The sequence below is a fragment of the Erythrolamprus reginae genome, chromosome 3, assembly GCF_031021105.1.
Source record: "Erythrolamprus reginae isolate rEryReg1 chromosome 3, rEryReg1.hap1, whole genome shotgun sequence".
NCBI classification, from domain to species: Eukaryota; Metazoa; Chordata; class Lepidosauria; order Squamata; family Dipsadidae; genus Erythrolamprus; species Erythrolamprus reginae.
In genome coordinates, this window is record NC_091952.1 from 141,200,619 (window position 1) to 141,224,325 (window position 23,707).

General features: G+C 42.6%; 1 protein-coding gene across 2 annotated transcripts; it reads left to right on the forward strand.

The window, feature by feature from the left end:
- The first annotated feature begins 14,693 nt into the window (after nt 1-14,693).
- FAM78B (family with sequence similarity 78 member B) lies at nt 14,694-21,970 on the forward strand. Of its 2 annotated transcripts, none has more exons than XM_070746873.1 (2): nt 14,694-14,891; nt 20,719-21,970. In XM_070746873.1, the coding sequence occupies exon 2, from the start codon at nt 20,867-20,869 to the stop codon at nt 21,239-21,241; it is 375 nt and encodes a 124-aa protein (XP_070602974.1). In that variant the 5' UTR covers nt 14,694-14,891; nt 20,719-20,866; the 3' UTR covers nt 21,242-21,970. The 2 variants fall into 2 exon arrangements, with proteins under 2 accessions (XP_070602974.1, XP_070602973.1); XM_070746872.1 differs by lacking the exon at nt 14,694-14,891 and adding an exon at nt 14,912-15,339.
- The last annotated feature ends 1,737 nt before the right edge of the window (nt 21,971-23,707 follow it).

A 23,707-nucleotide genomic window follows, 5' to 3' on the forward strand; every position in this document is an offset into this window, starting at 1 on the left:
CAATGTAAAGTCAATTAATCCGTGCAACAAAAAAAAACACGCAAAAAACCGCTGCCACCCAGCTGTCACCTTTTAAAACAGCCCGGGGGCTGTTTTAAAAGGTGACAGCCGGGCAGGGGGGCTTCCCAGCAGCCTCCCGAACCCAGAAGTTCGGCAAAAGTTTGGGGTTCGGGAGGCTCTGGGCCGCATTCGCCTTCCTCCGCCACCACCAGCATCCAGCTCTTCCTCCGCTTCTTGCTTCTCTACAAAATGACAGCCAGGTGGCCTGGAAGCTGGGAGGGGGGCAGAATATGGGAGGAGAGAGGCAGCCTCCATGCTTTTCTTTCAGCGGAGCGAGAAGCAGAGGAGGAGCTGGATGCTGGTGGTGGCGGAGGAAGGCGAATGCAGCTTGGAAGCTGGGAGGGGGGCGGAATATGGGAGGAGAGAGGCAGCCTCCATTCTTTTCTTTCGGCGGAGCGAGAAGCAGAGGAGGAGCTGGATGCTGGTGGTGGCGAAGGAAGGCGAATGCGGCTTGGAAGCTGGGAGGGGGGGCGGAATATGGGAGGAGAGAGGCAGCCTCCATGCTTTTCTTTCGGCGGAGGAGCTAAGTGGCCAAAGACGTTCCACCCCCCTCCAAGCCGCATTCGCCTTCCTCCGCCACCACCAGCATCCAGCTCCTTCTCTGCTTCTCGCTCCGCCGAACAAAAACCATGGAGGCTGCCTCTCTCCTCCCATATTCTGCCCCCCTCCCAGCTTCCAAGCCGCATTCGCCTTCCTTTGCCACCACCAGCATCCAGCTCCCTGCCAAGCAGCCAGGGAAGCCGAGCCGGGCGTGGCGGGGAACATCGGCGCGGGAGGCAGGAGACGGCCGCCGTCACCGCCTTACGCGGCTCGGCTTCCCTGGCTGCTGCTCCGGTCGCCCGATCGTCTCCTGCCTCCCGTGCCGATGTTCCCTGCCAAGCCCGGCTCGGCTTCCCTGGCTGCTTGGCCGGGGGGGGCCTCAGCCGAAAGGAGCTGGAGACGCAGAGCTGAACACACCCCTTCATCCCCAAAGGCCGGCCTTTTTGTCTGGGAGGGAAGATGACGTGCCGGCGGCACAGGGGCAAGGGGCGGGAGGCAAATCGCTGCATCTCCAGCCCCTTTCGGCCGAGGCCCCCCCCCCGGCCAAGCAGCCAGGGAAGCCGAACCGGACTTGGCGGGGAACATCGGCACGGGAGGCAGGAGACGATCAGGCGACCGGAGCAACAGCCAGGGAAGCCGAGCCGCGTATGGCGGTGACGGCGGCCGTCTCCTGCCTCCCGCGCCGATGTTCCCCGCCACGCCCGGCTCGGCTACCCTGGCTGCTTGGCCGGGAGCTGGATACTGGTGGTGCCGGACACGGGCAATGGGCGGGACAGAGAAGCGGGGAGAATCAGGAGGCTCCTTTGGCAGCTGGGGGCTGCCTGGCTTTGTTGTTTTGGCTGCAGCGGGTGCCAGGCAGCCTCCAGCCGCCAAAGGAACCTCCTGATTCTTCCCGCTTCTCTGTCCCGCCCATTGCCCGTGTCCGGCAGAAGCTGCTGCCTGATTGCTCTTTGCCGGCGGGATGCAAAGTGCTGGGGTGGGGGGGTGTCCTGACAGCCCCCCCCACCCATATGCTTCGCCTCCCGCCAGGTGGCAGCTTCTTCTAGCTGCGGGCGATGGGCGGGACAGAGAAGCGAGGAGAATCAGGAGGTTCCTTTGGCGGCTGGAGGCTGCCTGGCACCCGCTGCAGCCAAAACAACAAAGCCAGGCAGCCCCCATCTGCCAAAGGAGCCCCCTGATTCTCCCCACTTCTCTGTCCCACCCATTGCCCGTATCTAGAAGAAGCTGCCATCCGAGCGCTCTTGCCCGGCGGGAGACGAAGCATTGGGGTGGGGGGGCTGTCAGCGAGGATGGGGCGGGCAGTGGGTGCGGCGACAGCGGTAGCGGCGAGGGTGCGTCCGATTCAGTGGAGAACATCGGCGCGGGAGGCAGGAGGCTTCTTTTTGCCTGGGAGGGAAGGTGAAATGCCGGCGGCTCTAGCAGCTGCTACGAGCGGCATTTCACTTTCCCTCCCTTGCAAAAAGGCCGGCATTCTGGGATGATAGGGCCGGACTTCCCAGGCGGAAGGCGTGCCCCTCTCCCCAGCATCTTTTTGCCTGGGAGGGAAAGTGAAATGCCGCTCGTAGCAGCTGCTACGAGCGGCATTTCACTTTCTCTCCCAGGCAAAAAGATGCTGGCATTCTGGGATGATGGGGCCGGACTTCCCAGGCGGAAGGCGTGCCCCTCTCCCCGGCATCCCAGAATGCCGGCAAAAAGATGCCGGCATTCTGGGATGATGGGGCCGGACTTCCCAGGCGGAAGGCGTGCCCCTCTCCCCGGCATCTTTTTGCCTGGGAGGGAAGGTGAAATGCCGCTCGTAGCAGCTGCTTCCGCGTTCGGCTTCAGGAGACAGCTGGGAAGCGGCGCGGCTGTTTTAAAAGGTCGCAGCCGGCCTGGGGGGCTTCCCAGCACCCCCTGAACCCAGGTTCGGGGTTCGGGGGGTGCTGGAAAGCCCCCCAGGCCGGCTGCGACCTTTTAAAACAGCTGCGCCGCTTCCCAGCTGTCTCCTGAAGCCGAACGCCAAAGCCGAACTTCCGCGTTCAGCTTCAGGAGACAGCTGGGAAACAGCGCGGCTGTTTTAAAAGGCGACAGCCGGGCGGGGGGCTTCCCAGCAACCTCCCAAACCGAACCCGGGGTTCAGAAAAATTTTGCCTCTTCTGACGAACTTTGTTTGAGTTACGAACCGGCGTTTGGGAGGCTTCTGGGAAGCCCCGCCGCCCGGCTGTCACCTTTTAAAACAGCCACGCGGCTTCCCAGCAGTCTCCGAACGCCGGTTCGTAACTCGAAAAAAGTTCGTAAGAAGAGGCAAAATTTTTCTGAACCCCGGGTTCGTATCACGAGTTGTTCGTAAGACAAGGGGTTCGTATCTTGAGGTACCACTGTATATATACATTGATTCAAAATATGTTTTTGGAGTTGTACACACCTTTGGGAAAATTTTGAAGGAAAGGGGATATGTGACAAGTCAAGGAAAGAATTTAATACATTTTGAGTTAATATATCAGGTTTTAAAAGTCTTAAAAGGGCCACAAGAAATTGCTGTAATTCATATTCGAGCACATCAAAAGGGGGAAGAAGAAGATAAGAAAGGAAACAGATTAGCGGATAGAGAAGCTCAAGCAGAGGGCCAGAAGGAGGAGGAAGGAGTGTTTGTTCTGATTCCTCAACTATTAGATCCTGAAGAAATTCTATTTAGTGAAGGTGAACAGGAAAAACTAAAGCAGATAGGAGGACAGGAGGGGAAGGATGAGAAATGATTCCTCCCAGATGGAAGACAAGTATTGAACCAACCTTATTTTATGAGAATAATGGAAAGATTACATGAGGGGAGTCATTGGGGAACTCAAGGATTAATAGACGCAGTATTGAAAACTTTTACTGGGATAAAAATATATACCATGGCACAATAGGTGGTGAATAAATGTGTAAACCAAAAGGTAAACCAGAAGCCATGTGAGACAATGACAACGAGAAGGAAGATCACTTGCATTATATTCCTTTCAGAATGTACAAATAGATTTTATAGAAATGTCACAAGTGGGAAGATTTAAATGTTTACTGGTAATAGTGGATCATTTGATAGGTTGAGTGGAGGCTTTTCCATCTGTAGATGAAGCAGAACAAGATTACTGCTAGAACAAATACGGGTCAGCACAACAAATTGTTTCAGATTAAGGTAGACACTTTATTGGGAGAATTGTGCAGGGAATTATGAAACGGTTTGGGAATTTATTGGGACTTACAAAGCCCTTGCACCTTTCTGGGAAGGCTGAAAATATGAATGGTAAAATAAAGCATTGTTTAACTAAGTTATAGATGGAGACTGGGCTAATTTGGATCAAAGGATTATCTATAGCCCTGTTGAGAATTAGAATTCAGCCTCAAAGAGACATTGGGTTAACGTTTTATGAAATGTTGTTTGGAATGTCTTTAAGGGGGGAGTAGATTAAAAACAGGAAATTTCCCTATAAAGATCTGATACAATATTTGCAATCATTGTCCGAGTCTTTTGAATATTCCAGATTGAGTAGCCTGTTGTTGCAAACATCTGTCCTGAGTTTTAAAGTAAAGAAATTGGTGATTGGATTCTGATAAAATGGTGGAAGCTCGAGAAACTCCAACCTATGTGGGAAGGCCCGTTCCAGGTGCTGCTGACTACAGATACCGCTGTTAGAACTGCAGAACGAGGCTGGACTCATTATACTTGTGTGAGGAAAAGCAGTGCTCCCAGTACATGGACAAGTCAACCTGTCGGACCCTTGAAGCTGCGGATAACCAGAAAATAAAATGCTTATTTTTCCCTTTCAGCCTGGATGCCTGTACACCCACAAGAAGAGAAATGAAGGATGGGTAATGCTATTATGGCTAGGGTTGATAATGAGAAAAGCAGAGGGTTATCAGATTTGTATAAGTGCAAAAGGTGGACAGGAGAGAGAAATGGGATGGGAGCCCCGAGAGAGATGTACTTATATGTTTAATGAAATGGTAACTGAATGGCCCAAAGATGAGACACATCCTTGTCATTGGGGTGGTCTCTGGGAGGAATTTCAGGAATTTCAGTGTTATGTTATAATTGGAGCTGAGGATCCATTATGTAAGGTGAATGCAGAATTACAAAAACGGGCAATGTGTAGACGGTGGAATAAGACTATCCCATCCACCTTTATTCACAAGATTCCAGTTAATATAAAATGTGGAAATCAGGGGTATTCAGATCTACCTATGGGATGGATAGGCCGGTGTGCCTTGGACACTAAAACAATAAAATCAACCAGAATATTAAAAACAGGGAGTTTCTGGATGACTGTTGAAAAGAAGGGGCAAATGATTCACCCACTCAAAAAAAAAAAATTAATAAGAGGGAAAAGAGAAATAAAAGAGGAGGGAAATGATTGCCAGAAGTGCATAAAAACAGTACGAACAGGGAGCAAGATAGGGCAAACTTTGGTTTATCAAAGCAAGTATGAGTGTACAGGAAAAGCTTTGCAGTGTCAGTTTAGGGATATAGCATATCATGTATGCAAGCAACAAGGCAAAATGATATGTTATGATCCAAAGGAAAACCCAGTTCAATATTGGTTAGAAGTAAAGGAGGGAAATGATCAGGGAAACCTTCATTCTAAAGTGCGAATAAAAAATCCTACTAGTAAAACTTTTAGAAGCTTGCCAGTTGGCCAAGGTACCCACTGGATGTGAGAATATGGATTGGCAAAGAACTTACATATATAATGACAAATATATCTGTCCTCAAAAATGGGAGGAGACTAAAGAACAGTGTTTTAATACTGATGAAAAATACTGTCCTTATTGGAATTGTGTAGGTTGGGACACATGGAATACTAACCCTGGAGCCAGTGGGTACCTTACCAAAGTAAATATGCAAAGTAATTGTGAGAACAATAAGTGTAATTATGTTAATTTTACCATAAATAATCCACAAGAGTTTATAAGTAAATGGGGAAGCCAACATGAAATAAGATCTGGGATTGACCCTGGAGGTTTATTTTATTTAAAAATTAGTAAGTTAGTAGAAGAAGGAAACCCATTAAGACCTTCTTCTCAGACTTTTGGGAAGAGATTGAGAAACCTTTTAAGTACCAGAGGTAGCCAGAAATTTGTTCTTAACATTTGCCGAAACTATTGCTCAGACATTAAATGTGTCCAATTGTTATGTGTGTGGGGGAACAAATGTAGGGGACCAATGGCTCTGGGAAGCAGTAGAATGGAATATAAGCATACCATATGATGAGGCTAATACAGTATTACACAAACAGAAAGTTAATGGATGCTACAAAATCCGATTGTGATTAGACGGTGTGTAAATAGAATAGATCCCAATGCCCTAATATTGGATATGTCCCTTGTGAAATAATGATAGTTCTAAGTATTACCACTGGAACCAATAAGACTGTGCCTTAGAATATTACCATGCCCGAGAATAATCTATGGACTCATGATGTTACCCTGTCTTATTTCCTTAATTAGAAGTTTTGTCCAGAGTTCCATTGAAAGTATTGTATCCGGTCAATAATCAATTAAAACTATAATGGTAATGAAAAAGATTGGGGACGAGTTGAAATTACTGGAGAATGAACAGCAAACTATTCAGGAAGAGAAAATGAATAATGAAGAAAAAAGCAAGTTGTTGGAAATAAAACAAAATCTTAAACAGTTTTGTATTAAAGAAAACAAAGAAGAAAAATGAAGGAATTGAAGGAAAAATCCATTGTGTATAAAATAATTTAAGTTTTATTTTAAGAATATCAGTATTTGCGGTCTGTAGTTTCTGTCTTTAACAAGATTAGGATTTCCTGTTTTTCCTTATCTTGTGACTGTCATTTTGGGATCTGTTTTTAACAAGATAAATGTTTACTGATTAACAAGATAAATGTTTGCTGTTTAACAAGATAAATGTTTGCTGTTTACCCAATAAACCATATAAGGTGCTATTCATCTCCGGGAGAGGGAGGAAGGATGTGGACCATATTTGGGCAAGGAATTGTGTACCCCTATGATAAGTTGAGGAATTCTATGTACCTTTGTGATTTGTAAAACCTATATAACCTGCTCTTTAGCTTCTGTACAAGTGTCTCTTCCCTTATGAAGAGTACCCGCTTTGCAAACCGTTTTTGGTATACCCAGAGAGAATAAACATTTCTGTTCTCTTTGTCCAAACGTCTCGTGTGAACTTTTTCATAAAATTTCAGCGCACACAAGCGATTAATGAAATAGGTATATGTCCCTTTAAGCTTGCATTGTTCGTTTGAAAAAACTTCTGCCTTGCTAGCAGAAGGAACTTTTTGAAATTCCTTAAAGGTACTTTAAGAAGAAACATTTACATTAACTGCATCAATGGAAGTTTCAGCATTTTCTTGATCAAGATCAAAACCCTAATCTTTTTCTAATTCTTCCTTTTGCATTTTTTGAATCAGACCAGTATTTTTTACCACTGGAAAAGATTCATATGATGATAGTATTTGCAGAGTTGTTATGAAAGAAAGAGGAAGATTTATGCTAGGTTTATCTCCTGTGAGATTTGCATTTTGCTGTTCCTCTTTAAATCCTGTGCAAACTGCATTCACTTCTGAATTAAAATGAGCTTGAAGAGCTAGAAATTACCGGCAATTTAGTAGCAGGCAAAGTTAGCTGAAAGGGCGGGGGAGGAAAAAGAAATTCATTTTCCTTGGGAAGCAAAGAGACCAATTGAAACTTTTGTGCCTTGAATTTTTGTCTCTCCATGCTTTCTATAGCTTTCTTGCATTTTTGCCATAACAATAAATGATGCATAGATGTGCTTGCATGTGTGTAAAGGTCTTTTCCTATCCTAACCCAATCTTTTAGATCCAAAGTACCAGCCTTTGGAAACTAAACACATTGATAGGAAATTTCTGCCACCAAATCTTCTAATTCATTTAAACTTACTTCTCTCTCATTTCCCTTCCTGATGAAAGAAGCATTTTCCAATATTTTGTATAGCTGTTTTGCATGATCCTTCTGCTCAGCTGACAATCCTCCCCCCATACTCATGTTTGTGGGAGCAATATTTTGCTCAGGGTGCACCTGAAGGCTATTCCAGCCGAATGAGCAGGGGGGCCCAGGGATCACATCAGGATCACCAGATGACGTCAATCAAAGAGACAGGTGGCAAGAATGCATGTTGTTGGGGAAGGCACATCTTGTCCTGGACAAAACCTTGCACCCCTTTTTATTATCATCCATTAGTCCTCAAGTTACATCTCATTGGATATTAGAGAATACACAATCTTATTGGCTAGTTTAAAGCATGGGTTGCCTCATGTTTGCCTCGTGGACAGTGAATGATCAATTTTGGGGGGGATGAGGAGAGTGGGGTGGACAAAAACGGAAGGGAAAGGCTCGTGGAGCTCAAGGGAGGAGAAGGGTGTGGGGGAGATGAGGAGAGTGGGGTGGACATAAACGGAAGGGAAAGACTCATGGAGCTCAAGGGAGGAGAAAGGTGTGGGGGAGATGAGGAGAGTGGGGGGGGACAAAAACAGGAGGCAGGGACTCATGGAGCTTAAGAGAGGCTCTTTTCACCTTGCTTCGTTGGGACTCCCTCCCCCCACTCTGTTCGCCTCAGCTTTGTCTGGCCACCACTTTTTTAAAAAAGCCTTAATATTTTGGATTCTCCTAATGGGCTTGCACGCATTATTGGCTTTTCCATTGATTCCTATGGGAAACATTGTTTCATCTTACAAACTTTTCACCTTACAAACCTTGTCCTGGAACCAATTAAGTTCGTAATATGAGGTATTACTGTACATTGTTTCCTGTTCTTGTGTGATACAGTCCATCCCTTGCCAGTAGTCCTTCATCTAGGGCTAGGTAATGCAGACCATGGTCTAGGAAGCCCAAAGTTCTATTTATGACACCAATTTTTAAACCAGTAGCTCATTTCTAAAATCTTTTGCTCCCTCATTGGATGTTGGCCTGTCAAGATTCCTTTCATTCTGACCGGTTTAAGATTGACCTAGCCTTCCATCCTTCTGAAGTCAGTAAAATGAGTACCCAGATTGTTGGGGGCAATATGCTGACAGAGGAATTGCTCCCAGAGGAATTGACTAGCTAATGTGGGAAAAGAATGCTAGACTAAATAGACTTCTGGCTCTGTGCTGTATATACTTATACACATACATACAGTGGTATCTCAGTTCTCGACCACAATTCATTCCGGAAGTGTGGTTGAGAACCAATTTGATCAAGAACTGAAACAATTTATCCCATAAGGTAAATTCCCCTCCTCAGCTGTCTCTCCCTCTAGCTTGCCCGCTTCTGTCCCCGTCTCTCTCTAGCTTGCCCGCTTCTGTCCTCAGCTCTCGCTCACTCGTTCACCCACTTCTGTCAGCTCTCTCACTCGCCCGCTTGTGTCCCCATCTCTCTCTCTCTCTCTCCAGCTTGTCGGCTTCTGTCAGCTCTCGCTCGTCCACTTCTGTCCCTGTCTCTCTCTCTCTCTCTAGCTTGCCAGCTTCTGTCTTCAGCTCTCTCGGGTGTTCGAGTTCCAAATGTTTGTTCGGATTTCAGGGCAAAATTTTCTCGAATTTCTTGGTCGAATACCAATTTGTTCGAATTATAAATCATTCAAAAACTGAGGTACCACTGTATATACATACATACATATATACATACATACTTAGTAAAGTCTGAGGTACCAGAATGCTTATCCTTAACTGTTAGCTATAAATATCAGCAGATCCATTAGCCTGGTGTGCCTTGCCAAAACAGAACCCAAGCCAGAAAGGTAGATTAAAACCTCTTTATTTATGTACATAAGTAAGGAGACAAACCTCAACAAAGAGAGGAGAGGAGCAGCCTAAATAGGTGGAGAATTACTTTATTTACAATTCAAAAATATTGGGTTTGAAAAGAGTTATTTCATTGCTTGACATCATTTGACACATCTCTAATGCTCATTAACTTTAATATGTAGCATGTAATATTCCTTAGCATTCTTAATATGATCTTGTGAATCTTAATCTTCTTATTCAGGAGGGTTTTTTTTTTCATTATAATAAAGTATAATGATTCTGCAAGTTAGCTAAAGATCTGGTCAATGTCCATGATAGGTTTGAACTACTTCTCTTATCAGGCTATTATGTAGCTTTCCTTATTTATCCAAGAACTAGAAACATTAGTCAAAAAGATTCCAAGCTACTGAAATGAGTCCATGCTGAACTCTATCATCCTTCCTTTTTCGTCATGTTTTTAAAAATCATGTTACTAATAGAAGATAATATTTGTAGCTCACGGTTGAACTGGTCCTTGGTCCTCTCTGAGCTTGGTTGTTTTCCCGCACTGGTAGTGTTAGCTAGTTTGGTAATAATATATATAAAAACAACCATGTCCAGAAAGCCCCAAAGATGCCTCAGTTAATGTTAGTTTAGGAAGTTTGTTAAAACGTATTCATGTTGTCATGATTGTGATTTTTTTCCCCTTTTTATAGCCAAATACCGGATAGCTATTTCTGTTTTTTTCTATATGTAAAAGTATTTTCTTACCCTTTATACCAGATGTCTATGGTAGGGAAATCTGATAATTGTAACTGTTCATACAAGAAAAGTACAAAATTTTTTGAAAGGTACTCTGAATTTGACGTTTGTTGTTCCTGAAACATGCTGAGGGGAAACACGGATTAACCAATAGCAAATTGCCTCAGAAAATCAGAATCCATTAAATAAAAAAGCATCAACCTTCCAGGCCATTTTTCGGGCACAATGGAGGCATTTTAGTGTTAACCTTGCATCCTAATTTAAATCTGCACACTTTAAATTCAGTATTTGCAAAACAAAACAGTGTACCCATTAGAAACTGGACAGAAATTAATTAAAGATATAGAGAAATATGGAGAATCGGCAGGACTGAAAATAAAGAAAAAACTAAATTTATAATAAAAAAATATGACAACAAAACAAAAGGATGAATTGGAAAGAACATTATTTATTTATTTATTTATTTATTTATTTATTGGATTTGTATGCCGGAGACTCGGGGCGGCTAACAGCAACAATAAAACAGTGTACAATAGTAATCTAATACTAAAAACGATTAAAAAACCATTAATATATTAAAAAAAACCATACATACATACATACCATGCATAGAATTGTAAAGGCTTAGGGGGAAAGAGGATCTCAATTCCCCCATGCCTGACGGCAGAGGTGGGTTCTAAGTAGCTTACGAAAGGCAAGGACGGCGGGGGCAATTCTAATCTCTGGCGGGAGTTGGTTCCAGAGGGTCGGGGCCGCCACAGAGAAGGCTCTTCCTCTGGGTCCCGCCAAGCAACATTGTTTCGTTGACGGGACCCGGAGAAGATCCACTCTGTGGGACCTAACTGGTCGCTGGGATTCGTGCAGCAGAAGGCAGTCCCTGAGATAATCTGGTCCGGTGCCACGAAGGGGTTTATAGGTCATAACCAACACTTTGAATTGTGACCGGAAACTGATCGGCAACCAATGCAGACTGCGGAGTGTTGGTGTAACATGGGCATATTTGGGAAAGCCCATGATTGCTCTCGCAGCTGCATTCTGCACGATCTGAAGTTTCCGAACATTTTTCAAAGGTAGCCCCATGTAGAGAGCGTTACAGTAGTCGAGCCTCGAGGTGATGAGGGCATGAGTGACTGTGAGAAGTGACTCCTGGTCCAAGTAGGGTCGCAACTGGTGCACAAGGCGAACCTGGGCGAATGCCCCCCTCGCCACAGCTGAAAGATGTTTCTCTAATGTGAGCTGTGGATCGAGGAGGATGCCCAAGTTGCGGACCCTCTCTGAGGGGGTCAATAATTCCCCCCCCAGGGTAATGGACGGACAGACAGAATTGTCCTTGGGAGGCAAAACCCACAGCCACTCCGTCTTGTCTGGGTTGAGTTTGAGTCTGTTGACACTCATCCAGGCCCCAACATCCTCCAGGCACCGGCACATCACTTCCACTGCTTCGTTGGCTAGACATGGGGTGGAGATGTATAACTGGGAATCATCGGCGTATTGATGATACCTCACCCCATGCTCTTGGATGATCTCACCCAGCGGTTTCATGTAGATATTAAATAGCAGGGGGGAGAGGACCGATCCCTGAGGCACCCAACAAGGGAGAGACCTAGAGGTCGACTTCTGACCCCCCACTAACACCGACTGCAACCGACCAGAGGTAGGAGGAGAACCACTGAAGAACAGTGCCTTCCACTCCCAACCCCTCCAGCCAGTGCAGAAGGATACCATCTTGCTGCCTTGAGCGCCACTTTGTAAGTCATAATATGAGCTCTTACAAGTGTTCGATCAGATTCAGACTTACTCTTCCTCCATCGCTTTTCTAGATGTCTCTTCTGGCGTTTCAACTCCCGGAGCTCCTCGTTGAACCATGGGGCTCTACGGGGTCTAGCACCACGGAGAGGTCGCAACGGCGCAATTCGGTCAAGGGCCTCCGCTGCAGCCTTGTTCCAGGCCTCAGCCAGAGACTCTGCCGAACTGTGGACGAGTGCATCTGGAAGAACCCCAAGCGCCTTCTGAAAGCCTTCTGGATCCATCAGGCGCTTGGGGCGGAACAACTTAATCGGTTCCGCCTCCCTGCAAGGGAGGATTGGAGCCAGGAAGTCAAGCCGTAGTAGAAAATGGTCTGACCATGACAAAGGCAACACTTCTAAGCCCCTTAATCTCAGACCATTACTCAGTTGCTCAGAGAGGAATACCATGTTGGGTGCGTGCCCCCCCTCTTGAGTCGGACCCTGTACTACTTGGGTCAGGTCCATGGCTGCCATGGTGGCCATGAACTCCTGTGCCAGTCCAGAGGACTCGCCGAGCGACGGCAGGTTGAGGTCCCCCAAGACAATAAGTCTAGGGAACCCCACCGCCAACCCGGCCACCTCCTCGAGTAGCACAGGCAGGGCTTGTGCCACGCAGCTGGGAGGCAGGTACGTGAGAAGCAAGCCCACCTGTACCCCTAAGTCCAGGGACTCACAACCCGCAATTTCCGGAGTAACGAGTCTACGCAGGCAAAGGCTCTCCCTGGCTATAATAGCCACTCCTCCCCCCCCTTCCCTGAGGTCGAGGTTGATCTGAAACCCGGCTGGGCAAATTTCAGAGAGAGGAACTCCTCCCTCCAGGCCCAGCTAGGTTTCAGTTACACATTCCAGGTCGGCCTCCTCATCCAGGATTAAATCCCGGATGAGGAGAGCTTTATTTACCACTGACCTGGCATTGTTTAAAAATTATGTCTGCAAACAACTAAAATAATCAAATATTTGGGTATAACAATAACAAATAAATGTTCATCTATCAAAAAAATAACTATGACAAATTAGCAAACAAAACAAAACTGGAATTAGAGAAATGGAAGAAACTAGTTATCATTATTAGGAGGTATCGCAGCAATTAAAATGAGCATTTGGCAAATTTGGAGATTTTTTTTAATGATATGGATAAAATTATAACTAAATTCATATGGCAAAATAAAAAACCAAGAATTAAATTAATCAATTTGCAGGATAATAAGAGCAGAGATGGCCTTGAACTCCCTGATTGGAAACTCTATTATAAAGCAGCATCCCTGACATGGATAAAGGAATGGATAAATTTAACAAATAAACGAATATTAATATTAGTGGGCCACTATCTCCAGATGGGATGGCATGCCTATATATGGAAGGGTGGAACTAAATTACAACCAAATTTTAATCAACATTTAATTAGAAGCTCTCTATTAAAAATATGGTACCAAATCAGAAAAATTACATGAAAATTCCTAAATGGCTCTTGACTATGGAACGCATGATCGATCCAAATCTAATAGACACAACCAAAATGATTAAGTATAGTGATATATGAGACTCATCAGGAAAACTAAAAAGTTAGTTGAAATATAAAAACTGATATTTTACAATTGAAATAAAGATATAAAAAGGATATTGAAGGAACAGGAATAAATACAGACAGGGGTGGGCTACTACCCGGATTGGGGGGGGGGGGGGGGTGGAACGCAGTGGGGTAGTGAAAATGGAGCTCCACCCCAGAGCACCCAATTTGCACTGAAAGATGTTGAAAGAAAATGCAGGGCGTCCTGCATAAGCCACGGCCAGTGTGGTAGTAAAAACTTTGGTAACCCTTCACTGGATACAGATATATAACAATTAGGTAAAATTCTGATGGGTCCAGAGGAAAAAATATTGAAATTATACAGATACTTATTGAAATCAGACAAAATTGAAGAAATTGTTAAAGATTCTATGATAGTATGGGCCAAAAATATAGGTCATAATTTGCACTTGGCTGATTGGAAGAGGACTTGGAATACAAATTGTCAAATAACAAAATCCATAACCTATAAAGAGAATTATTACAAAACATTTTACAGATGGCATTTAGCTGCACCAAGATTGGTCAAAATATATCCAAATGCAAATCTGGCTTGTTGGAAATGTAGAAAAGAGTAGGCACCTTCTTTCATATGTGGTGGATATGTCCCTAAGTGAGGGGCTATTGAAAAAAAGTACACAAATGGCTGTAAGAAATCATGGAAAGTATAATGGAATTTACTCCGAATTTTTTGGGGGGTGACTAATGAGGAAGCAGTTCCCCAGAACATACAACACTTAATATTACATATTACAACTACAGCAAGAATAGCATACACACAGTATTGGAAGAATCATCAAATCCCACTGGAAAAAGTATGAATGGACAAAATATATAGTTGTGCTGAAATGGATAGGCTGACCATTGAACTCAAAAGACAAAATAACTCAGAATATTATGAAATATGGATTAAATGGTACAACTGGTCTAAGGAAAAAAGAAAGAACAGACAATGTGAGACGAGGAAGTTATGAGACTTTGTAAATATATGAAATACTGTATATTGTAAAATAACAATGTATGAAAACGGGTGTGGATCTGTGTTAAAATATTTCGATGTTTAAAAATGAAAACAATAAAAAGTGTACCCTTCGTAAAGAAAAAAACCATGATTCCCGCTAATTCGTTAATGCGCTATCCGTGCAAAACAAGCCACTGCCGCGACGCAAAATAAGACTTGGCAGTTCAAGGTGATTTCCTGCCGGCTACGTTATATTTGCCCCGGAGACCCCTTTTTTTCACCTGCCCTTTGCGTCATTCTCTTCCCGGCACGTGTCCTCGCACCCACCCTGCTGCTAGGCACTTGGTGGCTGAGCCAGCCACTTCCCTTTCAGACACGCACGCGGGCCCGCAATTTTCCTGGCGCTGCCCCAGCCGGCACTGTTCAAGCAGGAGCTTCGAGGAAGGTGGGAGAGTGCAACTCGGGGGAGCTGCGCGATCCCGGCCTAAGAACAGGTAGAGTCCTCCGACAGCCAGGCGCGCTTTTGCACTAGAGCTTCGCCTCCGGGACTTGATGTGCGCTAGCCTACGGATGCTGAAATGATCCCGAGCCGGAGGAGTGCTCGGGCGCTGGCTGATCCTAAGGCCGGCCGGATGCGGGGCCCCGGCTGGGGAGGCTAGGGGGCAGGCCTCGCCTGGCTATGGGCTGCTTGCAGAGCGTGGCGTGCAAGGCGCGAGTGCGCAGGGAGAACATCGTGGTATACGACGTGTCGGCCTCCATTGAGCCAGGAGTCACTGCAATCGAGGAGACCTCGCCCATCGTGCTGCGCTACCGAACGCCCTATTTCCGCGCCGCCGCTCGCGTCCTTATGCCGCCTATCCCGCGCCGTCACACCTGGGTGGTGGGTTGGATCCAGGCCTGCAACCACATGGAGTTCTACAACACCTACAGCAACCTGGGCATGTAAGTGGAGCGTGAGGGGAACAGAGCAGCCTCGGGAGCCAGCAAAGGGCGGCGCCTTCGCTACGGTTGCCCGTCCACCCCTAACGACCAGAGTCGCTTAGAGGGTATCATTTTGTCTCCGTAGTAACTGATTCGCCACCAAAAAGAGGCGGTCCTGCGGGAGAAAGCGTGCACTAGGCGATAGCGATGCCCTTTATCTAGACAGATGGCCTCCTCGCAAAGGACAGACTCTGCCTGCGCAAATGGCGTCTGTGCCCTCCAGCAAATATGGCTGCTCCCCCCTCCTCCCCCTTCAGTCAAAAGGAAGACTCCTTCATGTGGCAGACAAGACACTTCCTTTGGGCACCAGGTTCCCTAGGCTGCTTTTTGCCTAGCTAATAGTTGTAGTGGAGGAGACATTCTCCTAGGCATTGCCCTGCCTGCTAACCACAGCTTCAGCCCTGATTGGGGGTTGAGCATTAAATAGCAGTGCACACGTTCTGTGCACAATCTTCAGTAAGCTTTCACCACTGAAACTTGTTGAGGGAGGGAGTGAAATTATAAAAAGTTGCTCACTGTATTTTCTCTTATGTTTTATGTGCCCTCATCAAATTACACAAGGCACAATTGATCCATTAATAAAATAATTGAAACTGTAGAAATGCTACTTCAGTCAAAAGCTCCCTGGGTATTTCAGCTAAATAAAAAGAAATACAGTACATGTATAATAATTACCAAACTATCAATTTATGCAAATACTAGAACACATCAGCAGCATAGAAAAATAAAGTTATACAGTATTTTCTTTAATTCCACAAAATGTAAAATGAAATTATCTTTGTCATAGTAAAGACTGAGTTGGTCTGATAGGCTTTATAGAAGAAGTAACCATAGTTTTTCTCAGAAAAAAGCTTATTTGTTGTTACTTTGGGAATCAATTATCAGGGAAAACTTTGATCCAAAATGTTCCAAAATGTAACCAAGATTTTTTGTGGCTTTTCAATTTAATATTAAATTGCCTTCTGAATTGATCATGGTTTCTAGGGGTATTTTTTTCTTAATAATTTCGCTACCTGGCCTTCATTGATATTGATTTATAAAGCAAATGCCAGGATAATTTTTGTTATTTAATTAGAATTAAAGAAATCATTTGTTTCCAGTTTTTCACAATTACAGTACATTTGCTACTTACAAAGATACAAATATGATGGATAGATATTATTACTTTTCAATTTTGATCATCAAAGAGAAGGGGGGGTTTCTTGGTGGATCTGGGCATCTTCAGTTATATACATTGCTGTGCTTCATCCTGTATGTCCTCTTGTATCTGCGTTAATTCAAAACGTCTATGTATTGTATTCCCTAGTTGACACATGAAATTCCTCTTGCACTATTTCTTTTGATTCTTTAGTAATACTGACTTAAGGTATTTTCAGAGATAACAATTTCATCCCCAAACCATCAGAAAAATTTTTGAACTGCCAATGAGTATTCTTTCTAACTTCATATATTAATGTACCAGGACTTCCTCCCTCTACCACCCATATCTTTGTTTTCTTGTGAGGAAAAAGAAAAGGCTATCTGCTCAATATAAACCAAGTAAAATAATAGTAGGTACCTGGCATCTTGTTTTCAGGAAAGTTAGTTAGCTAGGGGGCAGGATGAACCTTAAGGTCTTAGAAATGGGAAGTTGCCTACCCTGTGACTCAGGAGTTAATACCATTGAAGTGCTTCCACAGCATTCCTCCTGATCCACAGCTGAAATAGAAGCTAGTGAGTTGTACAACTCAAGCTTAACAACGTTGTGGTATATAGAGGAGCATGTGGAGGAATTCTTAAAGGATATGCTTGCCTTAGATTTGATGTGTTGTTTCATTTGTTATAGAGGTGGGGCTGTTACTGAATGTCCTCTCTAATGTGATTGCTGGATTGCCACCATTTTCAGGTATAAAAGACACCTAAACTCTCAGATAGGCATAGTCCAATTTTAAAGTCCCAGCGCTTCCTCAAAATACTGCCCTTCCTGCACAGTAAAAAATTTGGCAGCCCATCACTGTATATTTCCCCCCATATCATCATAATCTCTGAATCATCAACAAAGGGAAGTGATAGAGGAGACTGGCAAGGCACAGCTTGATATGCATAGTTTCTTGGGATTAGAGGTCCCTTTTCCAAAAAACCTCTCTAACACATTGAATTATTAGACACAGCTGGTCTGGGATGGAATAGCAACTTGAGTCCCAGAGTTTTCAAGGATGGTTCCTTGCTAGGACTGCTTAGGGCCATAAATGGAGGACAGGACAGAAAATATCAAGAAATTTTGGAGGAACTGAAGTAGTGGCAGAGAAGATAGACATTCTGTCTGACAGGCATCAACAAAGGGAAGTTGAATGAGCAGAGACAATGAAAAAAATATTCTCTTGGTGCTGCAGTTTATCACCATTCTTTGTAATCTGCACCCATGATTTACTCCCTGTTCAAACTTACACCTCATCAGATTCATGTTTACTTGATACAATCTTTTATGGCTGTTTCCTTAATTCATAGTTTTATTGTGTTTGAACAGAAGTTGAGGGAACCTGATTATGAATAAAGCAAACCAGCTTATTAGAGTGCACAGCTTCACAGATATGATCTGATGATGTCACAATTGAAAATACACATAAAATCAATAAAAAACTAAGTATTTGTGAGACTTTAACAACTAGACTAGAAGACCAAAGCAATCAACCTGTCCTTGCAGCCTGAACTTTCATAACTTTCCAAATAAACCTATTCAAGAAGTAAGAGTCTACAGAGAGGGGCGGCATACAAATCTAATAAATAAATAAAGATGGAAAGCAGCAGAGACTATGCTTGGCAAAAAATATCTTGGTTACTCAAAATTTATGTGGATGTGCTTAGTGTAATAAGTTCTGGCAATCAGAAGAGTAGTAGAACAGCCCATAGTAGATTGACACAGGCTTGTGTACAAGATAACAAAGGGTTTAAAGGGGTGCAACGGTGGTATTCAACACCAGTCCTCATCTGTCAGGAAGATTGAAAGTTTCAAAGAAGGAGACAAAAATCAGGAGGCATCAATTATCTTCTTTTCCAACTTCTTAGTTGAAAGGCTTTAGGTTTGTAACCTGCTGCTTGCTTCACGCACTGATTAGATGGTACTAAATTCCTTTTTGCTATCATAACTAAACAATCACAAACATTGATTGAATCACTTTAATGATTCTTGATGAATGTATCTTGTCTTTTTATGTACATTAAGAGCATATGCACCAAAGACAAATTCCTTATGTGTTCAATCACACTTAACCAATTAAGAAGTCTAGTCTAGTCTAGTCAAGTCAATTCTAATTCTAATTCAGTTCTATTCTATTCTTCCTGCAATGACAAGGAAAGCTGTTTGTCTGAGAAAAAGGGAATCAATAAGTTGGTTATTTATTCATTAGAAATATTGGGGAGAAAATATGTGAGTGGATTAAATGATAATATGTCTACTCAAGTGAAGATATTAAATTAAATAAATTAGTAAATGCCCATAGTAAACAGTTTGTGGCTATATGCACATTGACATCAATAATATTATAAAGTCCTGAAAGAAAAAACATAGTGATTCAGTGTAAATAAATCGTAACAAGTATATTAGAGCAATATATATATTTGGTGCAGATGCTGATGAACTTTGAGAAGGGAGTATTTGCTTTCTTGTGTATAATTTTTATTAAAGAAATTTTAAAGGAATAAAAATACAAATTTTGAAGAAGAAAAAAGGAAAACTAAGAAAGGTAATAAATTGGTGAAAAAAGTAGAAAGAAAGAAATAGAGAAGAGAAAGAAAGAAAATAAAAATTTAGGATGTTATGAAGATGCAGCTTCCAGGAATTATAAGTACATTTATATTGTAGTCTCACTCTGTAAAGCTACAACATAATTTTCCCTTTTTCCATATCTACCCTTTCTGATCCATATTTTGTTTCCTTTTTTCAGGAAAAAGTCCATGAGGGGTTTTCAGTCATTAAATTTGGTTATTGTCCTTGCTCTAATCAAACAAATCAAGTTTGCAATCTCTGCTAATTCTGTAATCTTCACCAAGCATTCCTCCATTGTGGACATTTCAGTCTTTCCTTTTTTGTTTGCACAGTGTTGCTGCAGTTATATATAAAAATGATTATTCATAACTCTTCTAATTCTTTAGCCATTAGTCACAGAAAAAGGTCTGGTTTCAGAAAACAGAGATTGACTTTTAAAAGATCTTAAAAGTAGTTTGATAAAAATATAAATAGCTGTGCAATGGCTATGAAAGTGCAAATGTATGCTGGAGATTATTAGAAAATGTATAATAGGAAAAGAAAAGTCATCAAAATGCCCAGGATACGGTATGCAGTGCTGGCGAAGATACAGAAACAAGTAATCAAAGCTATTATGGAGCTGGAACAATTCCATTAGGACAAATGTATATGTTTAGGAACGACAGAATAACATAATTGGAGGGGATCTTGGAGGTCCTCTAGTGCAGTGTTTGGACTTCAACTCCCAGAATTCCCCAGCCAGCATTCGCTCCTCCTCTTTTTAGCAGATCCTCAAATATTGGAACACTGCTACCATGTCACCCCAGTCCTTCTTTTCACTAGATTAAACATACTCAGCTCCTGAAACCACTCTTCATATGTTTTAACCTCCAGTTCATTAACATAGTATTATAATAGTACTTTATTATAATAGTAATATAAATAAAATAGAGGTTTAACAACAAAATTGTATGTTACCCATAATATCAACACAGTGATAGAGAAATTCTTCCCTCATAATATTAAATCCAGACATTTCCAATAAAGTAACATATTAGAAAATTCAAGAAAAGAAAAGAAATAGACCCAGACCAGGAGCAACAGATGGAAATTGACCAAGGAGAGATTCAACCTGGAAATAAGGAAGAACTTTCTGATGGTGAGAGTGATCAACCTGTGAAACAGCCTGCCAGCAGAGGTTGTGAACGCCCCCTCACTTGACACATTCAAAAGAAAATTAGACTTCCATCTGGAGTAGGGTTTCCTGCTTGAGCAGGAGGTTGAACTTGATGACCTGCAAAGTCCCTTTCAACTCTAATAGTAAATAAATAAAATAAAATAATGATGCTTTAAAAAGCAATTGAATCAATTCACAAATAATTAATATATTTATGAATACTAGCTTTGATGGCTATATATTTCTTTTAATATGATATAGGCTTCAGTGCCTTTGTACTCATTTTTTCTCTGGTCACTTTTTTCTTAAAAAATCTAAACAGACTAGCAAATTGTGACTTGGTTGTGATCATTTTACAAAGCACAGGAAATTGACAGTAATTGTTTGGTAATTGTTGCTACATCTTTCTTAGTGTATATTTTTCTTCTGCTCTTTCTAGGTCAAGCTGGGAACTTCCAGACTTGAGAGAAGGACGTGTAAAAGCCATCAGTGACTCTGATGGAGTAAGCTATCCCTGGTATGGGAACACCACAGAAACAGTTACTCTGATTGGTCCTACCAATAAAGTTTCCAGGTTTTCAGTCAGTATGAATGACAATTTTTATCCTAGTGTGACATGGGCTGTCCCTGTGAGTGATAGCAATGTGCCACTATTGACTAGGATCAAACGGGACCAAAGTTTTACCACATGGTTAGTGGCCATGAATATGACTACTAAGGAAAAAATAATTTTGCAGACTATAAAATGGAGGATGAGAGTAGACATTGAAGTTGATCCCATGCAGCTTTTGGGCAAGCGAGCCCGCCTGGTGGGGAAAACTCAACAGGAGCAGCCTAAGATTTTGAGCAGAATGGAATCCATCCCACCAAATGCACTAGTGAAACCCAATGCCAATGATGCCCAAGTCCTCATGTGGAGGCCTAAGAGAGGTCTGCCTTTGGTAGTGATACCACCAAAATAAAAAAATGCATTTAAATGAGGACACTCTAGAATGGATATCTGAGCCAAAGAAGACCTTTCAGGTTCACCTGCCTTTTGTTACTGCAAGTGTGGAGAGGGCTTCTTCAATATAGTGTTAGATGGCAATGGCCAATTATGTGCCACTGCAGAATAGTTGAATTTCTGGACTTTGGAAGAAGAAATGTTATTCTACACTTTCAGGGGCATTCTCACGAAGAAGAAAGTTTCTATTCTTAATCTTGAAATATAATGAATATGAAAATAATTTTCAGTGCCTGTGGCTAATGCTGCTTCCCAACAAATTAAATGTGATTATAAAGACTGTTTTTATGTGATATTTATGGACTCCTATTATATTGCTTGATTTCTGCTGGTTTAGAACAGGGAGAGATGGCATACTACCACATTATAGCTATGCATTTTAATTGATAATCAAAATGATCAGTCTGCTCATTGGAATGAAGAGAATTTTATAAAAAGAAAATACTGTCAGTTTAATCTCATCAGTATAAAAAGAGCAGTTCTACCCCCCCCAAGGAACTATCCATAGTGCTGAATTTTGAAAAACTGGACTTTCATCTAATCAACTTCTTTTTGGGGCTAATTATTTGGATTGATGAAATTAAGACTTTTTGCATGTTTTTTTAATGTGTTTGAGTAATTGTAACTCTGGGAACTTTGCCATAGAGTTTTATCAGGTGAAATCCAAGATAAATAACTGGCAACAGACTAAGTATTTAAGAAATGCTTTTGTTTTTCATATACCATCTCTGTTTTTATACAAACTTAATGGATTATCTGCACATAGCATGTTTGTTTCCATTAGGTGGAGGGAAGAAATAATTAATTACTTTTGGGATGGAAGGCATTCAGATGTTCATAAAATTAGGTGCAATCCAGCTCACTATCAACATTGTAAAACAAAATGATCTGGATAAAAAAGAAGACATTGAAAGTTTAATATATGTCAAGTCTCTGCTGAGCTGTGGCATCTTTGCTCATGAGGTGGGGGCGGGAGAAGGGCACCCGTGGAACAAAAGCATTATTTTGTAATATGGATGAAATAACTCAGACAACATTTTGCAATAGATATTATTCAAGGCCAACTACTTGAATAATTGGAAACTTCCCAAAGTATCTTTCCCCCAACATAAATATAGCCAGGAAAGGTATTTTATCTTCTCATATTTGATTAAAAAAATACGTGGCTTTAGATTAAATAATGAAAATGAAAAGTTAATGGGTATTTTACCTTCTCTCATAATTTTTGGGAGTTCATTAGGGCCATTGATTTGTTCCAACTCTATTTAATGTGTTGATTCCATCTAAAGAAGATAATAAATATAGTTATGAATTTTAGTTTATAAGATCTTCAGAGATGTTTTAGCTTATATCAATTTCTATATAATAGTTCTGTGAATCTTTGAGAAAGAGAATAAATAACTATAGTTCCAGCTTTGCTTTTTCATCCCATATTCAATTCAATTCAATTTATTAGATTTGTATGCCACCCCTCTCCGAAGAACCTTAACAGCAAAGATGGTCCTACAGCAGTGTTGGTGAACCCTTTCAGCGCTGAGTGCCACCCAGTGAACATGGCCTTCTGGTATATGGCATGCATGCATGTTGAAAGACCAGTTGGCTAGTGCGCATACATGCACCGGAAACCAGAAGAGAAACTCGAACTTTGGCCGAGATGAAATTGCCATCCCAGCCCACCACTGAGAACAAGCCAGTGCAGTCCCACCCTATGGCACTTCACCAAGGGAGCGTGACTGCTTCCAGGCTGGCAGTCATCTTACTCTAGTGCAGGACAGATGTTCCTCCTGCCCACATTCAGCTGTTTTGCAGCCCCGCAGCTCCTGGAGACCAGCAGTGGCAGCCATAGAGTGAAGGATAGGAGCAACCAACTGGCTCCTGCAGACACTCCTCTGGCAGAAAGCCGTGCCCTCAGCATCTCCATGCATGAGGGCTGTGCTCTCCTTTGGCACTCCTGGGGCAGCTCATTTCCAGGCTGCTCCAGCATCCCAACTGGGAGCAGCAGTATGAAAACTGACCCTGACCCTGTGGCTATGACTGCGGCAGGAGGTGTAGGCAGGACGGAGGGCTACCAGCCAGCAAATGCCCTGCTGCCCTGTGCCCTCGAGCCACCCATGCACTCTAGACCACAGACACACATCAAAAATTTAAAGCTCGTCCACTCTAAAAAGTATTGTGCTTTTACCTAAATAGAAACTTTCATATATGGGGTGTATAGTTAAGAAATAGTGGATAAAGTTTTATAAAATGAATATCAATTCAGGAATGTTTGAGGAATATATAAGAATGAGCAAATAGTATTGAAAATTATTTTTCAAGTATATAGGGATTATATTTCCCAAAGAGAAGCATGCTTATGGGTCATTTTATTTTCCGTATCTGATTATACAATGCTCTAAATATTGGGCATTTATACATCTGTCTGTCA

Coding starts and splice junctions, on each gene's coding strand:
- FAM78B (XM_070746872.1), top strand. CDS start 15,077: ATGGGCTGCTTGCAGAGCGTGGCGTGCAAGGCGCGAGTGCGCAGGGAG. Junction 15,340..20,718: donor ACCTACAGCAACCTGGGCAT/GTAAGTGGAGCG, acceptor TGCTCTTTCTAG/GTCAAGCTGGGAACTTCCAG.